The sequence below is a fragment of the Myripristis murdjan genome, chromosome 6 (genome assembly GCF_902150065.1).
Source record: "Myripristis murdjan chromosome 6, fMyrMur1.1, whole genome shotgun sequence".
Lineage (NCBI taxonomy): Eukaryota > Metazoa > Chordata > Actinopteri > Holocentriformes > Holocentridae > Myripristis > Myripristis murdjan.
In genome coordinates, this window is record NC_043985.1 from 10,829,603 (window position 1) to 10,850,962 (window position 21,360).

General features: G+C 43.4%; 1 protein-coding gene across 2 annotated transcripts in view; it reads left to right on the forward strand.

Annotated features, from left to right (window-relative positions):
- Positions 1-21,360, forward strand: part of cpne2 (copine II) — a 113,884-nt gene that overhangs the window by 36,986 nt on the left and 55,538 nt on the right. For both annotated transcript variants that reach the window (XM_030052995.1, XM_030052996.1), the window contains exon 10: positions 1,356-1,415. In XM_030052995.1, coding sequence (XP_029908855.1) covers positions 1,356-1,415 — 60 coding nt within the window. The remainder of the gene's footprint in view (positions 1-1,355; positions 1,416-21,360) is intronic.

The following is a 21,360-nucleotide window of genomic DNA, read 5'->3' on the forward strand; positions in this document are numbered from 1 at the left end:
TATGTCATCCTTTCTGAAATTAGAATTTTAGCCAATAGCTAAAAAATCTCGATGATACATTAGGTCCCATCTGTCAGTCACACTGCAGTCAATCCAAAAGACAAACCAAAGCCAGATGCCTCCACCAGCTATCTTTCATCAAATCAAACATGGCTTGATTGTCTTTAAAAGGGTAAATTGTAAAAATTTGGACAGCATTTATCTCTACGTTTGCTTTTAAAAACAACTAGGATTCATGTAACTTGATAAAAAAAAAAAAAAAAAAAAAAACTGGGAAATGATCTACAGTGATTTAGTGATAAGCAGTAGGAATGCAAGATATGAACAAAAACTCCAATGGTACCACATAAATTCCCATGTGGATTTGAAAAAATTCTATCCAGTCATATCCTTTAAAATTCTGTCAGGGGAGCACACTGATAAGTCACTCTTTCCCCAGACAAAATAAGTCACTTTCTTCTCACATCTTGTCACCTCAAATGACTCGTCTTACGCCAGACTCAGTGAAACATTTCATTAAACCATTGTGGTTTTGATCAGCTGAAACATTTCTAGCTGCGTGCTCATAACTCCCTCTGAATAACTAATTAGCGAGGCTGCTTTGAGCCCCACAGAGGACACATTAAGCTGGAACATTGAGTCGTTAGATGCCTATTGGAACAACATTAAAGCTCTGTGCATATGATGACAAGCTTCCATAATTGATTCTTTTCCTTTTTTTTTTTTTTATTATGCACACGCTCAGGAACAAGCTTTTGTACACACACACACACACACACACACACACACACACACACACACACACACATATGTATACATGCACATAATATCCTAAATTGCTAATAATTATATTTTCTGGCTGCTGGCAGGGATTAGACTAATGACAGTAAAATCCATGCTAAGACGCATTGTAATGGGAGAGGAAATTGTGCTCAAACAACATGATAACTGCTGGTGGCTCCACAAATCAGAAAAACATGGTTTGTTTTTTCTCAGTGCCAGTTGTGAATGGTTTGATCCTGGTTTTAGCATTAAGGTTAGAAAAATAGCTCATCCGTTGAAGGCTCACATACTATTTTTTCAGTTCTGAAAGTACAAACAAATCAAATACTCACTACCTGCAATAACGAAAAAAGTGCTGTGTTTGGATTTTGTTTAGCTGTTGCTCGGAAATCAAGGATTACATACCCAGGAAAGTGAATACTATAATACAACCAGGCAGCTGAATTGATTTTGATGTTTGTTCTGCATTTCTTAAGTTGATTACATAGTTTATTACAGGTTATGTTGCTTTGCTGTTTGCATCTTGTGTCGAGGATGTTTTTTCTACAGCGCTGTGAATTTTGTCTCTGCAGATTACAAGGGACTACAGTTTTCTGGACTACATACTGGGAGGATGCCAGCTCATGTTTACTGTGAGTAGGCTTGTTTCAGCTCCTGCAATAATTATATAATGACATACATATTTCACCATGCTTCCCTCCCCAAAATGAATTGAAAATGTTCCTTTCTGTTCTGGTGAGGGTAGGGGGAGAGAATTGAAAGAAAAATGGACAGTTAGATTCAGTGTGTGTAATTTTCTTGTACCAAGGGAACAGAAATAAAGGAGTGAAAGACTGAGAGAGGAGAGGGAGGTGAATGGAAGATTGAGATGATGAGAGTGAATATAGAGATGGAGAGAAAAAGAAACAGAAAAAAATGAATATAAGAGATGGGAGAAAGAGAGATGGACAGAGTGCGAGATGGAGGGTGCAAGGACAGAGAGAATTGTCATATTCTATTTTAGTCTCTTGATGGGAAAAAACTCTCTTGTATATCCCTGGTGATGTCACACCTTTGTGTGTAACCGAGCAAGTGAAAGAGTGCTGTTTTAATATAGGCGGGTGAGCATATACATACAGACACGTGTGGTGACACAAATGTACACAGAGCTGTTTTATTATTGCCAGGGCATTTATGACCAATAGAGCTGAAATATAAAAGTCCAGCTCATAAAGCTTAGGAGCATTCAGACAGGCCCTCTGCTACTATAACACAGATACACACACGTGCGAACAAGATGTAATTACATCTACATTGTGAATTCACACACACATTGCATATTGTGTATGCATGCGGACATACACAGTGTCACTCCTCTCTCAGTCTCTTACAGTTTCCCAGCTTTGTGAGCTTGAACCGCGCTGCAGAAAGGTAGCATATTAAAGACCAGCTAGTTTGCTCCATGCCTGATTTAGTTAAATTCACTTTTAAATGTGCTCTGAGATTAGACACCTGTGCTCCAAGTTGCTGTAGCGTACTTTTTACTTAAGAGTAACTGCCTTTGGCATTTAAAGGGCATATATACAGTACAGGCCAAAAGTTTGGACACACCTTCTCATTCAATGTGTTTTCTTTATTTTCATGACTATTTACATTGTAGATTCTCACTGAAGGAATCAAAACTGTGAATGAACACATGTGGAGTTATGTACTTAACAAAAAAAGGTGAAATAACTGAAAACATGTTTTATATTCTAGTTTCTTCAAAATAGCCACCCTTTGCTCTGATTACAACGAAACTGGCACACATGAGGACCGACCCAGGAAAGGAAGACCAAGAGTCACCTCTGCTTCTGAGGACAAGTTCATCCGAGTCACCAGCCTCAGAAATCGCAAGTTAACAGCAGCTCAGATCAGAGACCAGATAAACGCCACACAGAGTTCTAGCAGCAGACCCCTCTAGAACAACTGTTAAGAGGAGACTGCGCCAATCAGGCCTTCATGGTCAAATAGCTGATAAGAAACCACTGCTAAGGAGAGGCAACAAGCAGAAGAGATTTGTTTGGTCCAAATTTGAGATCTTTGGTTCCAATCGCCGTGTCTTTGTGAGACGCAGAAAAGGTGAACAGATGGATTCCACATGCCTGGTTCCCACTGTGAAGCATGGAGAAGGAGGTGTGATGGTGTGGGGGTGTTTTGCTGGTGACACTGTTGGGGATTTATTCAAAATTGAAGGCACACTGAACCAGCATAGCTACCACAGCATCCTGCAGCGACATGCCATCCCATCCGGTTTGCGTTTAGTTGGACCATCATTTATTTTTCAACAGGACAATGAGCCCAAACACACCTCCAGGCTGTGTAAGGGCTATTTGACCAAGAAGGAGAGTGATGGAGTGCTGCGGCAGATGACCTGGCCTCCACAGTCACCGGACCTGAACCCAATCCAGATGGTTTGGGGTGAGCTGGACCGCAGAGTGAAGGCAAAGGGGCCAACAAGTGCTAAACACCTCTGGGAACTCCTTCAAGACTGTTGGAAAACCATTTCAGGTGACTACCTCTTGAAGCTCATCGAGAGAATGCCAAGAGTGTGCAAAGCAGTAATCAGAGCAAAGGGTGGCTATTTTCAAGAAACTAGAATATAAAACATGTTTTCACTTATTTCACCTTTTTTTGTTAAGTACATAACTCCACGTGTTCATTCATAGTTTTGATTCCTTCAGTTAGAATCTACAATGTGAATAGTAATGAAAATAAAGAAAACGCATTAAATGAGAAGGTGTGTCCAAACTTTTGGCCTGTACTGTATATATACTGTATATAGATAGATAGATAGATATAGATAGATATATAGATAGCTATGTGCAGACATCAGGTGTTGGGTATTGTGAAAAAAAAGAGCGTTGCCTGGAACAGGAATGAAAATTGGCATTTCCATCTGAAACGTCCTTTAAATCACGTTTGAAAATAAGATACTATTCTCTTGTGGGTGTATTACATCTTTTTCAAAGAGGGACTTGGTGCTATATCATCCATGTCATATATGCCATCTCCCTTCCTCTCGGAAGCCTGTGATTTTGATGACCTTTCCATCCAGACTTAAGACCACTGCAGCATCACTGCATGCTTAAGTTGATGTAGGAGAAAAATAAGGAGCACTGGCGCTGGCAGGCATCCCTGTTGTATGCCTTGTTCAAATCTTTTTGCAACAGTAGTTTATGATACACAAGTCCACTGGAACAAAACTTAATAGATTCATATTTAATAATATTTTAATGTATTATCTCATGCTTAAATGGCCAGCTAGCTGACCTTTTTATTATGTTTTTTTTTAAGTGTCAATAACTTTAAACAAATGAATTTTCCTGCAGCTGGCTAGCTAGTTAGCTAGCTAACAGTTATTGTGACTGAACAAATCCATCTGACAAATGGTAATGTTTTTGAACGCAAATATTTTCATGCTTAAATATGATCTAAGATGTGATATCAGTCTGCATGGTGGCAGCATATCCTCATTAGCTGATCCCCTGGACCAGGGCCAAAACCACCATTTCAACATTGGGTGGGACAGATATTGAATTTGCTATTGAATTGCTAATATATTCCAGCAATATTGGGGGGGACATTTTTGGAGTGCCTGAACATTGGGGGGGACTTGTCCCCCCCAATGTATATGGACGTTTGGTCCCTGCCCTGGACTACTAAACCACAAAACTGTGTTTGTGTCTCTCCATTCACTTCCATTGCATTGCAACACAGGTTACTTTAAGCACATTAAATAATGTGAAGAAGCAGATTATGTGAAAATAAAAAAAAAACAACAACAACAAAAAAACAAAAAACAAAACAAGCCTGGTACCCACAGCCACGATGAAGACATTTGCTGTTGACACAACTTGCCGGATCTACTTTTCACTTTAAATAGGAAAATAACAAGAAAACAAGTCTTCAGAAAATGGGTACCAGGTCTTGTTGTTCTTTATATTGACCTAATTTGCTCTGTTTGGCATATATATCTATATATCTATATATACACACACACACACACACACACACACACACACACACACACATATATATATATTTCTATAGCTTCATTTATAATATTTATACTACTACTATATTTATTTTTTATGAACTACAATGAGAAAGTGTCAGACTCTCAGTGCATGCAGCCAAAATAAAATACAAATAATAAAGTCCTTTGTGTGTTCAGCTAATGTATGTGTGTAAGTGGTGTGTGTGTTAAGACTGTGACTGCACCGTGTCCAGTACAAGCAAAGTTTCCCAACTGACTTTATATCAAAAACCAGCCGGTGAGAATGAGCAGATGGTTAAAAAAAAGTGTGTGTTGGCAGTGAGAGACGTAACGCGAGTCGCATTCAGCCTGTCTGCTCAAAAGCAGCGCGTCTATTACCGTCCAAGTTTAGCAGAAACTCTACTGACTATCAGTGATTACAGACCGAGGGAAGAGTGAGCTGAAAAAAACCTGACCAATACTGAAGAGAGACGTGACGTGGGCTGTCAGACCTGAGTGAGTGACAGAGAGGTTGTCCCTGTGTGTGTGTGTGTGTGTGTGTGTGTGTGTGAGCGGGGCACACGGCATAGGGGAGGGTCGCTGTGTGTGATTGGCCTATCACACAACATGGACACAGTCAGCTACCCAATGAGGATTTTCATTCATCACGAGCACGGATATTGACTCATATTACTCGGATAATATTCGTATTTGGCAAAAGTGCTTTATCCGTACAGGATACTCGTTTCAGCCGAGTATCCGGCTCAACCCTACTCTGGCAGCAGTACATTGAAAATGACATTAAATTTGCCAGGACCTTGCCAGAAACACTAAGGAGAAAAACAGCCCCACTGTTGAGACAGATGGTCTAGCAACCTTTGCTCTTGTAGATGGTAGTCACATTTGCATCCCTTGGTTGTGAGGAGAAGCCTGCTGGCTCAAAGCCTCGCTCAAGTACTGATGGAGTTGTTGTGCAGCGGTAACCTAGCTTGCTGCACCAGAAGTTCTGCAGTGATGCTGTTGGTGCCAGAAGATGTGTATTGCTTATGGGGGCAGATATGTAGCTGCTAGATTCTCTATGAAGCTTGCCCATTATTAAGGAGCACACACACACGCAATTACACAATGCTGTCTGTGTCAGCCCATTATTTTCGCCTCATCTTATTGTTAGAAATGATGGTTTAAAGCAAATCCAATATTTTTGTTGCTATAGTTACGCTCTGTGCTGTTGATGGCAGAATGTTTGTGCTATAATAAATGAGAGCGGGAGAGAAAGATGGAAAAAGAGAGTAATGAAGAGTGCTAGATGAGTAGAATTCAATGGTGTTTGTATATAATACCTGTAGGTATTGTCAAAAAGAAGTGAGATGCCCCCACACCCAAAAACAGCCTGGTCATGGTGATGCTGGGAAAGTAAGAGAATTTCAGCCTGGTTATGGTGACACTGGAAAAGTATGGGACTTCCCTTCAGCACTGTCAACATAAAATATGTGTTAACTGAGTCTGATTTATTTATAATAGGTATAATGATTCCTGCTATGCTATGAAAAGTAAGGATGTTGATTCAAGACAATATGTAAAGAGTGATCACAGTTAATATACATGTTCTGTCGTAATCATAGCTAGAAATTAGGACATATGGTTTATAAGTGTAATCAAAGTAAGCATTAAACTGTGATTAATTATTGAAGTATGTAGAGATAAGTCTGTATTTTGCTGTGTAGTGAGAGCTAAAAAGAGGGAAGTGTGCAACAGCCACTCAGCCATTTCTCTCTTGTTCGCACTGCTTGAATTTGATGGAATTACTGCATGGACTTGGGGACTTTGTACTGAGTTGTGAGTCCCTATGGAGTTTCAGACTGTGGCAGGAAAGAGGAACTGACTCTCTCCCCTCTTCCTTTTTTCAGATTAATCATTTAGTCATATTAATCAGCATAGCCTGAATTTTATTCATTGATTGGATGTTTCTAACAGTTAGATGAATTTTTAGATTAAATTATGCTGCTTTGCCCTGCTTATTTTTGCAAGAAATTTTACTAATCTGGATTTAAAGTATATTTGTGAACTTTCCTTTTTATGATTTTTGGGTGACAGTAAAATATTAGGTTGTGGTGTGCTTAATGATGTTTTAAGGGTTTTGTAAAGCTTACTCTAGCCATAATAAATTAATAGATCCTTGTGGCTATTTTTCCAAGCCGCTAAATTAAACCTAGCAAAAAGAAGGGCACAGATCTATTAGAGAAGAGCTGCCATTAACGAGTGTGACGGTTGCTTGCATTTGCCTCAAGGGCTATTCAGGCGGGTGTTGCTCCAGTGGAAGCAAGGTAGGCACTTGGGCGAAGATAGTTAGTAGCTAGGCATGTCTTCTCACCACCAGCTTAAACAGACCTTAGCAGAACTAATTGGGGTAAACCCTGTGAGGCGTGAGGTTTGGACCCTTTTTAGATGGACAGCCAGTCCAGACAACCTGTACAGGGGTAACTGGGATCTAACATGTGGCGCCCAACATGGGGTTCAACAGGAAAAAGGGATTTTTCTGTTGAGCACTACAAGAACCTCTGGTGGGAAAGTAGCCGCTGATTTGTTGGAGACGACCCAAAGATAGGACGTGCAGCAGAGGGAATATCTGCCCAAGCGTCAGAGAGGAGCAACCGTCAGGGAGGTTTTGTGTCACCAGACCTGCAGGATGGTGAGAGCCAGCCGGAGGAAGGAGCAGCCATCACCAGCCAGTGTGGCTGGTAAGTTTCTGAAGTTACCAGCCAATCAGAATTTCCACAAGCCAAATTTTTTCCCCGTGCAAAAAAGACAGATTATGAGAGCCACTGAATTCATTTGATCACTTTATTTATATTGTTTTGGCATGGCAAACATACACAAAGTGCATCTGTTTCAGGAGAGCTAAAGCTTTAGCCACTCATGACCCGTTAGCCATTTACAATTAAACTTCCTTTTTTTTTGTTTTGCTAGGTCCAATATCCTCCTCCTCCTCTACTTCTTTGGTCGGCCTATCCTTTCTCTTCTCGTCAGCCTGTCCCAACCATTGCCACATCTTGTGTTTGTATTTCACTCTCTCTCACTCCGCTCAACTAGGTTTCTCTCTCCTCAGTGCTGGTTTGCCAGGCAAGCAGGAGACCGCTGCGTAAAGTAAACACGCAACCAATGAGCATATGACACGTCATGGCACGTTTTTCATGGGAAATGTAGTGTACAGGGGGAAATTTGACTGAGAACAGAGCCATAAGCAGAGTGGCTTTGACCGACACGATTGCCTCATTTATCACCGGCCAAGCTAGCTAGTGAGGTTTTTTTTAATACCCGCCAAAATGAATGTACACCCGCATTTGGCGGGTTGGCAGGTGTTAATTTAGAGCACTGCAACATGCTACGAGAGGCTTTGAGGAGCAGACGGCTCAACAACAAAGATGGAATTAGAAAGGAAAGAATAAGGTCTCGGGGAAAGCTGCCATTGCTGAACCTGCCATTGCTGGACCAGGGTGGATCGACACGAGCCGAGGGAGGTGCTGAGGTTGGAGAGACTGGAATCATGTTGCCCTCAGAGGCTGTGGTGAGACAGCCTAGAGGAGCAACACATCAGATCCCCTGCACCATGATTCTGGAGAGGGATGGATGGGATCCTTCAACAGGACGTGGAACAAAGGCTCAGAGAAACCTCTTCTTATTATGTACTGAACCCTGATGGAAAGGAATTAACAGTGGTGTTGCGAGGCCCTGCCAAGGTGGATAAGAAAAAGGGCATCAAGACGGCTGACCTGATGGGCCCTTGCCCTGGAAGCATGGAGAAGGGTTGAATACAGGTGTTGATTAGCCCATCAGCCAAGTTTGATGGAATAGTGAAAATGGTGGCCAAGGAGTGTGGTTTAAGTGGTATTTTAGTGAGCTCCAAGGTGAAGGCACTGAACAGATATCAGGAGCATCAGCACATACTGGACCGGTTGCTTGCGTGTAAAAGAAGATGGAGCAGGAGCAGGAGGAAGGGCCCAACAGCAAGAGCCAAATATCTGAGAAGGAAGAGACGGAGGGATCTTCAGAGGAAGAGCTAGAGTAGAGGAGCCCTCTTGTACTTCTTATGGTGATACCCAATGCCCAGGGAACTGCCAATGTGGAAACATTAAAGAAGGCTCTGTTCAACCAGGAGCCTTATCCTGGTAAAGGCAAGAAGTTGGGAGGAATGAGTAGCAGCCAGAAAAAAGTCCACCATCGAGCATTGCAGATTAACCAACTCCAGCCTGAAGAATGGAGGATGCCATTACTTCCCATACCCCCGGCACCGCAAAAGTGGGCACCCAAGTAGGAATGACCACCTCCCAGCTAGTAGGAGACCCATGGAGTATAGCTGGGGATGCCCTGATTGTGTTCACCCATGATAACCTGTAGATACAGAATAAGAAGTTCCGTTCCATCTTGGTACAGCAGCCTAGAGAGAATTATAAGCAGGAAGTGAAGCAGAAGAGAGAGGAACGGCAGAGTGGAAAACTCTCCTGCCATCCAGTGATTTTGATAAGTGGACCAGGTACAAGGCAAGGGAGACGCTGAATATGGGACCCAGATGATAATGAGGCTAGAAAGGGGCTTCAAGAATGCAGAAGAAGTGGGGTGCTGATGGGTGGTGATTCATGAAGAGATTTTTTGAGGGAGCAGTGATCAAAACCTTGAAACTGAGGGTGAGAGCTGCTGGTGGGGGCCAACCAATGGAATATGTGATTGTTGGAGTGGAAGAGAAAACAGAAGCAAAAAGCACAAGCTCAACTTCAGAAAGTAGAATTGAACCAGCCAGTAAGGGACAATATGCCACCTAACAACGGGCCCTCGACCTCAGGGCAGGTGGGAGGCTCAACCCAAAAGCAGGAACCACCCCGGCCTGGAGGCAGCCAACCTAGATTGACCAGAGACAGCCTGGATGGTAGTTTCCGGGCGATATCCATCCTGAGGGTCCCCCCCTCATCAAGTGACAGGCCTAAAGGGTGGTCCTTTCTAGGCCCACAGGGCAGTGATAAGGAGGAAGCCAGTGAGATGGGAGAAGGTGAGGAAGAGGCTAGTTTGTAGTTTGTTTTTGTTGTCGCTGAAGGTGGGCCAGCGAAAAGGGAGAGGAAACTGGTGGAAATGATTACTATGTGGAGAGTGACAGAGAAAATGGCCAGCGATCTTCAGTTTGGTCCCATCACCACTAGACATGCCTATACCCTGGAGGTAGGGCAGACAGGCTACGACATCCCTGATTCGTGGGCTGACAGGAAAGATGAGGTGCTGGAGGTAAAAGCTACCATTGGAGAGTGGGCCAACATATTAATGATGCCATCATATTCTTCACTAGCCAAACACAAACCCCTGACTCAGAACTTTAGGATGGCCTTACATGGCAGTGACACACAATGTGATGCTGAGGAGACTGAAGGAGGCAAAAAAAAAAAAATGCTTAAACAAATTGAGGAAAAAGCAAGAGGAGATGTGTCGGGGGAAGAAGAGGAGGCGGATGTGGAGAATGGTGGACAATGTTACCCAGTGTGATGAGGCTAAGAAGCTGTGGCTGACCCACGTGACCTCACATCCAATTGACAGCCACACATCAGAAGACACTGCACTCTACCCGGATGTTGTTGGAAGAGGAGGACAATCAGTAGCGGTTTTAGGCACAGGCGAACCAGGCAGCCGCCCGGGGCGGCATTTTTTCATGTCACGTGGGGGGCTGCACGAGCGCAAAAAAAAAAAAAAAAAAAAAAAAAAAAAAAATCAGCAGCGCTGCAAAGCAGTTTTCTATAACCGTATTCATCTGAATATAAGACCAGTGGTGGTTCTGCCTATGTTGCCGCCCTAGGCGAAATTACTGGCTTGCACCCTTTCATGTTACTACTCCAACCCCCCCGCCCCCGCGGCACCATCAGGCGGCATCACGCGAGCCGGCCGCGGCACCAGCTGGCATCAGGCCACTCACCTGTCAGATCCAGCAGACCTGACCAGGTGGGCGCGGTACCGGCCGGTGCTGCGGCCGGCTCGCGTGATGCCGCCTGATGGTGCCGCGGCATATTGCGGGTCAATACGGTAGTCTAGAAAACTGGCGTTTTTTTTTTTTTCTCGTGCGCCCCCAAGTAGATTGCGCCCTGGGCGGTTGCCCACACTGCCTATAGCAAAAACCGTCCCTGTATAAGACCAGTGGTGTAGTCTACATGATACGCAGGTATACGCCGTATACCCACTAGAAAAGGTCCCGAATTTCCGTATGACCACTTAAAAATGCGCAAAGATACGTATCAATATGTTTTTTTGACATTCACTTTCCCGTTCATAAAGCCGCCTTCTCTGTTAAGAAGCGGGGGGGTGACACGGAAGGGCGCAAGGCAGCAATTTCACCCAGGGCGGCAACATGGGCAGAACCGCCACTGAGGACAATGAAGACACCCTCTTAGCAAAGGTGAGGACAACTCTGGACTATGGGCAAACGCTGAGCCAGACCTGGTATGGAATAAAGAACCAAGTGTCTCCTAGGGAGGTATGTGACAGCACTTGGGGAAGTAATGAGATGAAGAAAGGAAAATATGTCTGGTTTGGGTCTGCAGATATAGATGATATTCCGGTCAAAGAATACTTCAGAAAGGATGGATTTCTTTAGAGGAAATATGGCTGGTCAGTCACATCAGATAATGGAATGGATTTAGGCCTATATGGGTTTGTGTGTGTCTGTGTGTGGTCTGAGAAAAGAAAGATTAAATGGATAAATTAGGATATATATTCTAAATCTAAACACACACACACACACACACACACACACACACACACATATATATATATATATATATAGAGAGAGAGAGAGATGGGAGAAGGTGAGGAAGAGGCTAGTTTGTAGTTTGTTTTTGTTGTGTATATATATACAGTACAGGCCAAAAGTTTGGACACACCTTCTCATTCAATGTGTTTTCTTTATTTTCATGACTATTTACATTGTAGATTCTCACTGAAGGCATCAAAACTATGAATGAACACATGTGGAGTTATGTACTTAACAAAAAAAGGTGAAATAAGTGAAAACATGTTTTATATTCTAGTTTCTTCAAAATAGCCACCCTTTGCTCTGATTACTGCTTTGCACACTCTTGGCATTCTCTCGATGAGCTTCAAGAGGTAGTCACCTGAAATGGTTTTCCAACAGTCTTGAAGGAGTTCCCAGAGGTGTTTAGCACTTGTTGGCCCCTTTGCCTTCACTCTGCGGTCCAGCTCACCCCAAACCATCTCGATTGGGTTCAGGTCCGCTGACTGTGGAGGCCAGGTCATCTGCCGCAGCACTCCATCACGCTCCTTCTTGGTCAAATAGCCCTTACACAGCCTGGAGGTGTGTTTGGGCTCACTGTCCTGTTGAAAAATAAATGATGGTCCAACTAAACGCAAACCAGATAGGATGGCATGTCGCTGCAGGATGCTGTGGTAGCCATGCTGGTTCAGTGTGCCTTCAATTTTGAATAAATCTCCAACAGTGTCACCAGCAAAACACCCCCACACCATCACACCTCCTCCTCCATGCTTCATAGTGGGAACCAGGCATGTGGAATCCATCCGTTCACCTTTTCTGCGTCTCACAAAGACACGGCGGTTGGAACCAAAGATCTCAAATTTGGACTCATCAGACCAAAGCACAGATTTCCACTGGTCTAATGTCCATTCCTTGTGTTTCTTGGCCCAAACAAATCTCTTCTGCTTGTTGCCTCTCCTTAGCAGTGGTTTCCTAGCAGCTATTTGACCATGAAGGCCTGATTGGCGCAGTCTCCTCTTAACAGTTGTTCTAGAGATGGGTCTGCTGCTAGAACTCTGTGTGGCATTGATCTGGTCTCTGATCTGAGCTGCTGTTAACTTGCGATTTCTGAGGCTGGTGACTCGGATGAACTTGTCCTCAGAAGCAGAGGTGACTCTTGGTCTTCCTTTCCTGGGTCGGTCCTCATGTGTGCCAGTTTCGTTGTAGCGCTTGATGGTTTTTGCGACTCCACTTGGGGACACATTTAAAGTTTTTGCAATTTTCCGGACTGACTGACCTTCATTTCTTAAAGTAATGATGGCCACTCGTTTTTCTTTAGTTAGCTGATTGGTTCTTGCCATAATATGAATTTTAACAGTTGTCCAATAGGGCTGTCGGCTGTGTAGTAACCTGACTTCTGCACAACACAACTGATGGTCCCAACCTCATTGATAAAGCAAGAAATTCCACTAATTAACCCTGATAAGGCACACCTGTGAAGTGAAAACCATTTCAGGTGACTACCTCTTGAAGCTCATCGAGAGAATGCCAAGAGTGTGCAAAGCAGTAATCAGAGCAAAGGGTGGCTATTTTGAAGAAACTAGAATATAAAACATGTTTTCATTTATTTCACCTTTTTTTGTTAAGTACATAACTCCACGTGTTCATTCATAGCTTTGATTCCTTCAGTGAGAATCTACAATGTAAATAGTCATGAAAATAAAGAAAACACATTGAATGAGAAGGTGTGTCCAAACTTTTGGCCTGTACTGTATATATATATATATATATATATATATGTGTATATATACATATGTGTATGTGTGTGTATATACACACACATACACACACACACACACACACACACACACACACACACACACACACACAGACAAGGCAAGGGATAATTACAACAAGCGTCAATTAACAAGAACCAATATTATCATTATGGGCAAAGTATATCCACATAAAAAAATGGGCAACAACAGAAAGAAGGTCTCAGTACCACAGAGCAACCACACAGTAAATAAGTGCCAACTCAATACAGTTTAACTGGCTTTGTGCTAGCAAGAGCAAAAGCAACCACCATGCGTGCCTAACGAGGCCAATTAAGACAAGACCAATTAACTCCGTGACGGTATAAAACAACATAATTCACGGGCAAACGTGAGAAATGGTTACTAACAGGAGGGCAGTATCTAAATACATGGAGAAAAAATCCACTTACATTTAGTCAGGTATGCACTAACAAACACACAAAGGGAGGAGGAAAAAGTCGGGAGGTTGCATCTCTGTGTCGCTCAGACTTAAACTTGCAATGCTGATGCAGATGTGTGCACGTGTCCATGCATGTGCATGACGTCACCGCTTAATAGTGAGGGCCAAATGGGCTTTCTTACAATTAGTGTGGGTTAAAGGACAGCACAACCTATTAACTACAAGGGATTTGAAGGAGCTACAGAAACCCATGAAACATTGCATGCCTTGGAGAAGGAGATTACATGTGCTATTATCTAGACTGGTTTGAGTGGAACCAGGCCCAGAAGAAGGAAAGCTGGAATCTTGGTATAAGCCAGTGGATGTGCTGGCTGTAATGGGGCAGAAAATATAACAAAGTGACTTCTTTCTGGCTTGGAAAGAAAAGATGAGACAAATCCTCCAGATAACTAATGTGGCTCGGTTCAAGAATGATTGTGGTGTCTTGGGACCGAGGTACAGTATGTACACCATAGAAGGGGGTACACGTCCAGGACAGTATGCGCTGCACCCAGATGCAGTGCAACAAATGGACACACGACTTGCAGGAGGATCACAAGGGAAAACTGCATTTACACACAAAGGCCGAGCCTATATGTGGCAAAGCCCTCCACAAGGGTACAAGAATTCACTAAACGTTTTCCAGTGATGGGCATTTTGGATGGCCTAGGAGCTACAGTCTACACTGATGACGTGTTCATTGCAGATGACGATGAAAAAGAACACCTGAGGCCTGGACCATAAAGCTGGATTTCGGTTTAGCGAGGTAACTTCAGGGTTAACCTTGGGTTTTCTGTACCACAAAGGTGGTTTACTTTTTATTGGGGTATGTTGCCGTGGTAACATATGCTGAACCTGCTCCGGAGCAGGTTAAGTTCAGGATAAGAGCTCAGCAGGTATAAAAGCCCCACCTACTGACCAATCAATTCTCTTGGAAAATTGCCTGCCCATTTGATGAGACAGTGTGAAGAAGTAAAGCCTTGTGCATGTTGTAGGCTATATAGCCTACAACATATACATATACATATGCTACATGTATAAGATATAGTAAGCGTACTGACCACTTTGAAGTATGTTTTTATACTTATTTTTTATTTGCTCCCACGTTCTTTTTGCTCTACTGGGGTTGCATCTGAAATAATAAGGCTAAATTCACATGCCATAATGACAATGCATGCTTTCATCTGTGGATAATGCAGAATGGTAGTCCTGCTTAGACTGACTGTCATCACCCAATGGGATATGCAAGTGACCCCAACAAATGAGTGTGGCTGTCAATGGGATGGTGAAATCCTGCATCTTTGTACGGTAGTATGTACCCGAGTTAGCCGAGAGCTAAACCGGAAGTTAGCCGGCTAGCTTGGTGGAAGTCTCTAGTGTGCCCACTTCCAGTTTCTTTCCGAATCCGAATAATGGATTCGGATTCGCGTTTTTTTTTTTAAAAGCCTGAATGCAAACCCGAATACAAATAGTGCAATGGCCGTACACCCTTATTGTATGGATTGTAACCTTTGCCAGAGACATGGCCAGCTGTTGTGTGTTGGAAGAGCTGAGGGATTGCAAGTCAGAAGATTTATGGGCCCACTCAAAGAGTTCAAGCCAGCTTCTGGAGACGCATGAAGGAACGAGGTGGCAAGGGCCGCAGCCCCACTGCAGCCAAGCCCTAAGCCCCAGGAAGAGGCAGGACCATCAGCTCCACCGCTCTATCCTGCCCTGGCTGACATCAGGCAGGAGTGTGGTGGGGTTGCAAGCCTGGGATGCAGACCTGGATCCATGCTACAGGAGACAATTGTGTGGGCATGCCCAGATGACTTGACCCCAGGCCACTTTGTGGACCCCCTACTGGCTACAACTATCGTGACTGTGGTGTTTAGAGTCTTCCGGGACCCAGGGGAACCAGGATACACTACTGGATTGGAGAATCTGTCTGAGGATTGCCAGCAAATAGCTCGGGAGAATGGTTGCAAAGGCCCATGGGAGCTCACTCACTGGGGATGACTGATTGAGGAGGTCCTAAGGCACTCCAGTCTGCAGCTGGAAGATCTGCCCGAGGTACTGAATGAAGAAAGAGCCAGGGGAACTAACCTGCATTACACAGTGACTAGCCTTGATGCCTATGGAACTGCGGAGCGAAGGCCAAGATAGATATGAGATATGGGGATATGGCTGTGGACCACTCCCACAACCACAGTACTTGACCGTCACCACCTGGAAGTAGGTGTGGCGAGGGCCAGATCCTCGATTACAGTACTCGTCCCCTATATATTCACATCTTATGAAGGAGCGAGTCAGAAGAAATAACTTCACAGTGAGGACTAGTCAACCACTGATTGTGCAGTTACCTGAAAGGAAAGTACCCCAGCAGCAGCAGGGATGGACATGCCAATGTATGAAGAACCAGACAAGTGGCACTTATGGAAAAAGACCAGAATATCACAACAAGGCAACTCAAACCAATCCAAAACATTGACCACTAGGGGATTACAATGGCCCAAACTTCCAACATGTGTATACAAGGCCTGGATTAACAAGCTCACGAGGAGCTGTGTTAAGGAAAAATACAACTATTAAAACCCATGCTACTGGAATAGAGGTGGTGAATGCAATATTACCTGGTCTTGGCTCAAGGTAACTAACGACAGTTCTTCAGTCGAAAATGATTATATGGCAGTATACACTACTCACAAAAAGTTATGGATATTTGGCTTTTGGGTGAAATTTATGGAAAATATAAAAAGTTCACGCTACAGTGATATTATATCATGAAAGTAGGGCATTTAAGTAGAAGCATACACTGGTGATTTCCTCATCTCAAACAATTTCTTGAAACAAAAGCCAACAACAGTGGTGGATATACCACAACAAAAAATGTCAGTGTCAATAACTTGTCATGTGCCCTTGAGCATCAATTACAGCTTGACAACGCCGTCTCATGCTGTTCACAAGTCGATTTATTGTCTACTGAGGCATGGCATCCCACTCTTCTTGAAGGGCGGCCCTCAGGACATTGAGGTTCTGAGGTACAGAGCTCCGAGCCTCTACACGGCGACTCAGCTGATCCCATAGGTTTTCTATGGGATGCAGGTCTGGAGAAAGTGCAGGCCACTCCATTTGAGGTACCCCAGTCTCCAGCAGCCGTTCCCTAATGATACGACCTCAATGAGCTGGAGCATCAAACACCTGATGTGAATTTTGCCATTAAACTCCTTGTTAGAGAACAGCAACTTGTGCAAAAAGTACTGAAACATTGAACAGTTGGACATGTGCATTCAAAAGTTTAAAGAAGGTCACATTAAGTTCACCTGTAAAGGTTATAATGCATTTTAGGTTCATCCTGAAATTTCACCTGAAAGCCGAATATCCCTAACTTTTTGTGAGTAGTGTATCTCAGGCATACTACGAAAGTTAAATAACACCATTCCTTGGATATGGATAACACTGGTACAACACTTCATTGGAGTCTTTCAAGCAGTATATACCAGAACAGCCCAAGGCCTCAGGGGATGCTACCAATCAGAGATACATCCAGAAGCTCCCCAAACCATCAGATTTAATGACTATGTCTACAGGTGATTTTCAGAAGATTGATGTGTGTAACTGGGAAAATATTTTAGACATGAACGGCATGGAACACATGAGTGATGGCAAATGCCCTCGCTGCCCTTTGTTGCAGGAGTGGGAGAAGACATGAGGCATTTGGAGATATGACTGAACCAGACTTAAAAACATCAAGGGTTTAGAAGAGCAAGAGGTAAAAGATCGAGTTATTCTTTGTTTGAGCCAAACTTATAAAGAACTTCTAAAGAAACCATAAATCACCCCCTATGTAGCAGAGACTCTAATGATCCTGGCTGAAGGACATGCCTTCAGAAAGAGCCTGTGTGAAGGAAAAGAAATTAAAGGGTTTGAATGTTTGGGCCCTAATGGCCTCTTCAACAATGGAACCTGCCACTCTCCAGAGGTACACTGGATGCGCTGTGGAGAAGGAAGAAAGGAACATGAGTGCACCTGGTATGAGACGGCAGGAGCTGCAATCTCAGGAGTGGTCACGACAGTATTCGAGGAAACAGTGGGAAAAACAGGAGAAGGCATTTCCGTGATTGGAAGTTGGCTTGGCAATTGGATTGCCCACTTTTGGCCCTACCTGTTAATGGTTATTGCAATTATCATCCTGACTGTAATAGGATATATAATTGTCAAGGGGGAGTAAAAGCCTGGCATTCCTTGCCAAGGATGACAAGGAATGCCTCCTCTGGAAAGGGGAGGACCAGTCACACCTATAAAGAATCAGGTCCTGGAGCGCGCTGGTCATTGCGCTTCCTGATTTCAATCGAGCAACATCTGGATAAAACAGCAGCAGGACAATACCACTGAACTCAACTCACCAACCACTTTCAGAGGGAGTACCATTCAGTATGGGGCCATTATGATTATTTGGTTCCTTTATAGCTGTACAGGAGAATGGTCGCTTAGCCAACTGATAAGAATCCTCCCTGTAATACAGAGTTGTATTAGAGCAGTCATCGTTAACCTGCTCTTTGGAGAACGAGAGAATGTGCCTGAAGAAACCGCTCAACTGGGAGGTCTCGGTTGGGATTGGAAACCAGCGACAGAAGAGTCTATGGAGGCAGCCCCAACAAATGAAGACTTGACCACTAACACTTCTGCATCAGGCCAAAAGGATGGAGCAACAGCAATCCTGCAGACGTGGCATAACAGTGCCAATGTGGATTGGCTCGAGGGGCCATCACCTATCACCGCTGTCCAGTCCAATGCCCCGATGTGAAAGGAAATTGACAGCATGGTCGAGGAAGTGGAGCCACAGCTCTTGGCTGCCACCCCGAAGAAATCACCAATATTCAATGTGTGAGGCGGCAGCACCAACACCAGGCCTGGACAAACCACCCTGCATGGAAGGAATGGTAACCATCGATAGCTAGGAGGTGTCAGAGGACAATCTACCCAATTCATTCCAGCTACAGGATGACAAACCCAGCCCACCACAGCTATCACCACAGGAATACAACGCGATAAAAGAAGATCCTTGCACTGACCATCGACACGGAGGATGATGCTGATTTCTGAGGATTATGCTAGGGTGTTAAAGGGAATGGTGGTGATCTCAAGAAGGGAGTGTCAAAAAGAAGTGAGATCCTCCCATGGCCAAAAACAGCCTGGTCATGGTGACACTGGGAAAGTACGGGGGTAACTGGGATCTAAAAGTATTTTATGTCACAGAGGAGATGGGTGTTTCTGAGATACTGTATCCTCAGTCCAAAGTAGCCTCCCCTTCGGTAGGACCATACTGATGCTGTTGCACACGTATGTCCACAACATTTATAGGAGTAATTGTTTTTATACTCATGAGGCATTAATGGACTTTTCTTGGACTTGCTTGTCTGAGCTGGCACAAATCAGATTCCGTGTGATTTTTGCCTTTTAATCTAGCTAAGACAAGATCAAATCTGTGACGCAAGTAGTCAAAAACCAAGCTTTCCATATCAAATCACTGTGAAATACCTGAAATGAGAGGAAGTAGTGTACAGTTGTGTTAACAAGTTGTAATTTATAGTTAAATAGGTTAGGTTCAGGTATTTAGTGTACAATAATATATGTAATAGTATATAGAGTTTTAATGTATAAAAAAAAAAATACTGTGAAATGATCTACAGAGAAGTACTGTAAAGCATTTTCAGCAACATCAGTCAAATTAATGTAATACCAGATAGATTTCTCTTTTCTGTGCCCCTTTGAGCCATTGATGACCAATTTAAGACAGAATGGGAAAGGTTGACTGATCCAAGGAGTTTAGAGCCATTACAGGTACAATTACAATTCACATTTGGCAGATGCTTTTATCTAAAGCAACATACATATGAGATTTTTATGCACCAACAAGCAAAGATCACTTCAGGAGAAAACAATGACATCAAGTGCCAGAAAGCTCCGGTTCTGGTCCAAAGGACAGAGGAGCTACAAGGCCATTAGGACTTTTTACATCCAGTCTGCTCTCTCCTGGATGTGGGTGAAGCTGTAGTGAAACAGTCTTCCCTCAGCTGCCATTCGAGAGCCTTGGTGTTAGTGTTTGTCAACTCTCAGCTGTGGAAGTATTTAACTGTGGGTATGAATCAGGTTGTTACAGAAAAAGTTCTACCATGTTGAAATATAAATATCACATGTTGTCTTAGGTACATTAATCCTGCAGCATCTGCAAATGGCTTTTTGTGGATATTGACTGATAGAATGACATGAATATTTGAGCATTTCCCTACTCACTCCTTTGTTCTGTAGCGATCATAGTTTCGGTGGAAAGGGAACATTTTGCCGATGAGATGAGCAATTTAAGGCAGAGATGGAGCTATGAAATCCTCTCTGCTCCCTCCTTATGCTCAGCTAATCTATTACCTTTTGTCACAGACCCACAGCCTTTTCAATGTTGTTCACACACACACACACACACACACACGTACACACATGCATGCACATACGTAATACAGTCTTCACACAAATACTTCCTCTCCTACTTTACACACTCGTTGACATACATATACATACAGTATTACGTCAGCGTGCACAGACAATATCCTCTTCACGCTCTCTACTGCTTTCACACTTGCAGTGTGACCAATTTACAGTATATGCCCAGACACACACCCTATCCCATTTGCACACACACAGACACCCAAACCTCCACGCAGTATCTTCTCCATACAGACACTCACTCACATATGTTCTGTATACGCTCTCCAACATACATGCACTTTCCCCCACATACACACACTGACTGATTAGTTCATGCATACAATCTAGCACTCACACTCAAACAAAGATGACATCTTCTTTTCACACCCTCCCACTTACATACTCAGATTTAAACACTCAGTCATCCAGAGAGAAATGCACACATACACACACGCAGAAAGAGCTGTTCTGCTGTGTTCAGTCAGACTTAGTATGACTCTAATCCTAATCTCCAGGAAGAGAAAGTCTCTCCTTGAGGCTGTGGGAGCTGGAGGAGAGAGCAACAGTCCTGTTATACACACTCCAACACAAAGAGCCAGCCTGCCACTGCTGATGGGCTGTTTGTGACAGCCTCATTTCAAATGAATTACGTTATCATTCTTATCTCATGTTAGATATAGGTTAGAGCCGTGTACAGCATAACTGTTCATAAGGGATTTTGGTGAGTGCGGAGCAGACTTTCAGGGTTTAGGAGTGACTGGCAATTTAAGGGGTAGTGAGAGAGTGGAAAAGCTATACCTATCACAGCATGCTTATCAAAGGAAGAGAGCGGCAGCAGAGTAGAGCATCCAGGGCATGAGCTGCAACATTCATTGACAACATGAGCAGCAGCATGAAATACAGCACAGACCTCAGTGATAGACAGTAACAAAGTACATTTTCTTGAGTACTGTCCCTGAGTGCATTTTTCAAGTATCTGCACTTTACTTGAGTATGTGTTTTTAAGGAAATTTATGACTATTACTTCACTAAATTGAAAAGACAAAATATTATACTTTTAATTCCATTCTATTACTATGAAGGTTATCTTTACCTGTGACTTTTAAGCAGAGCTTTGAAATCA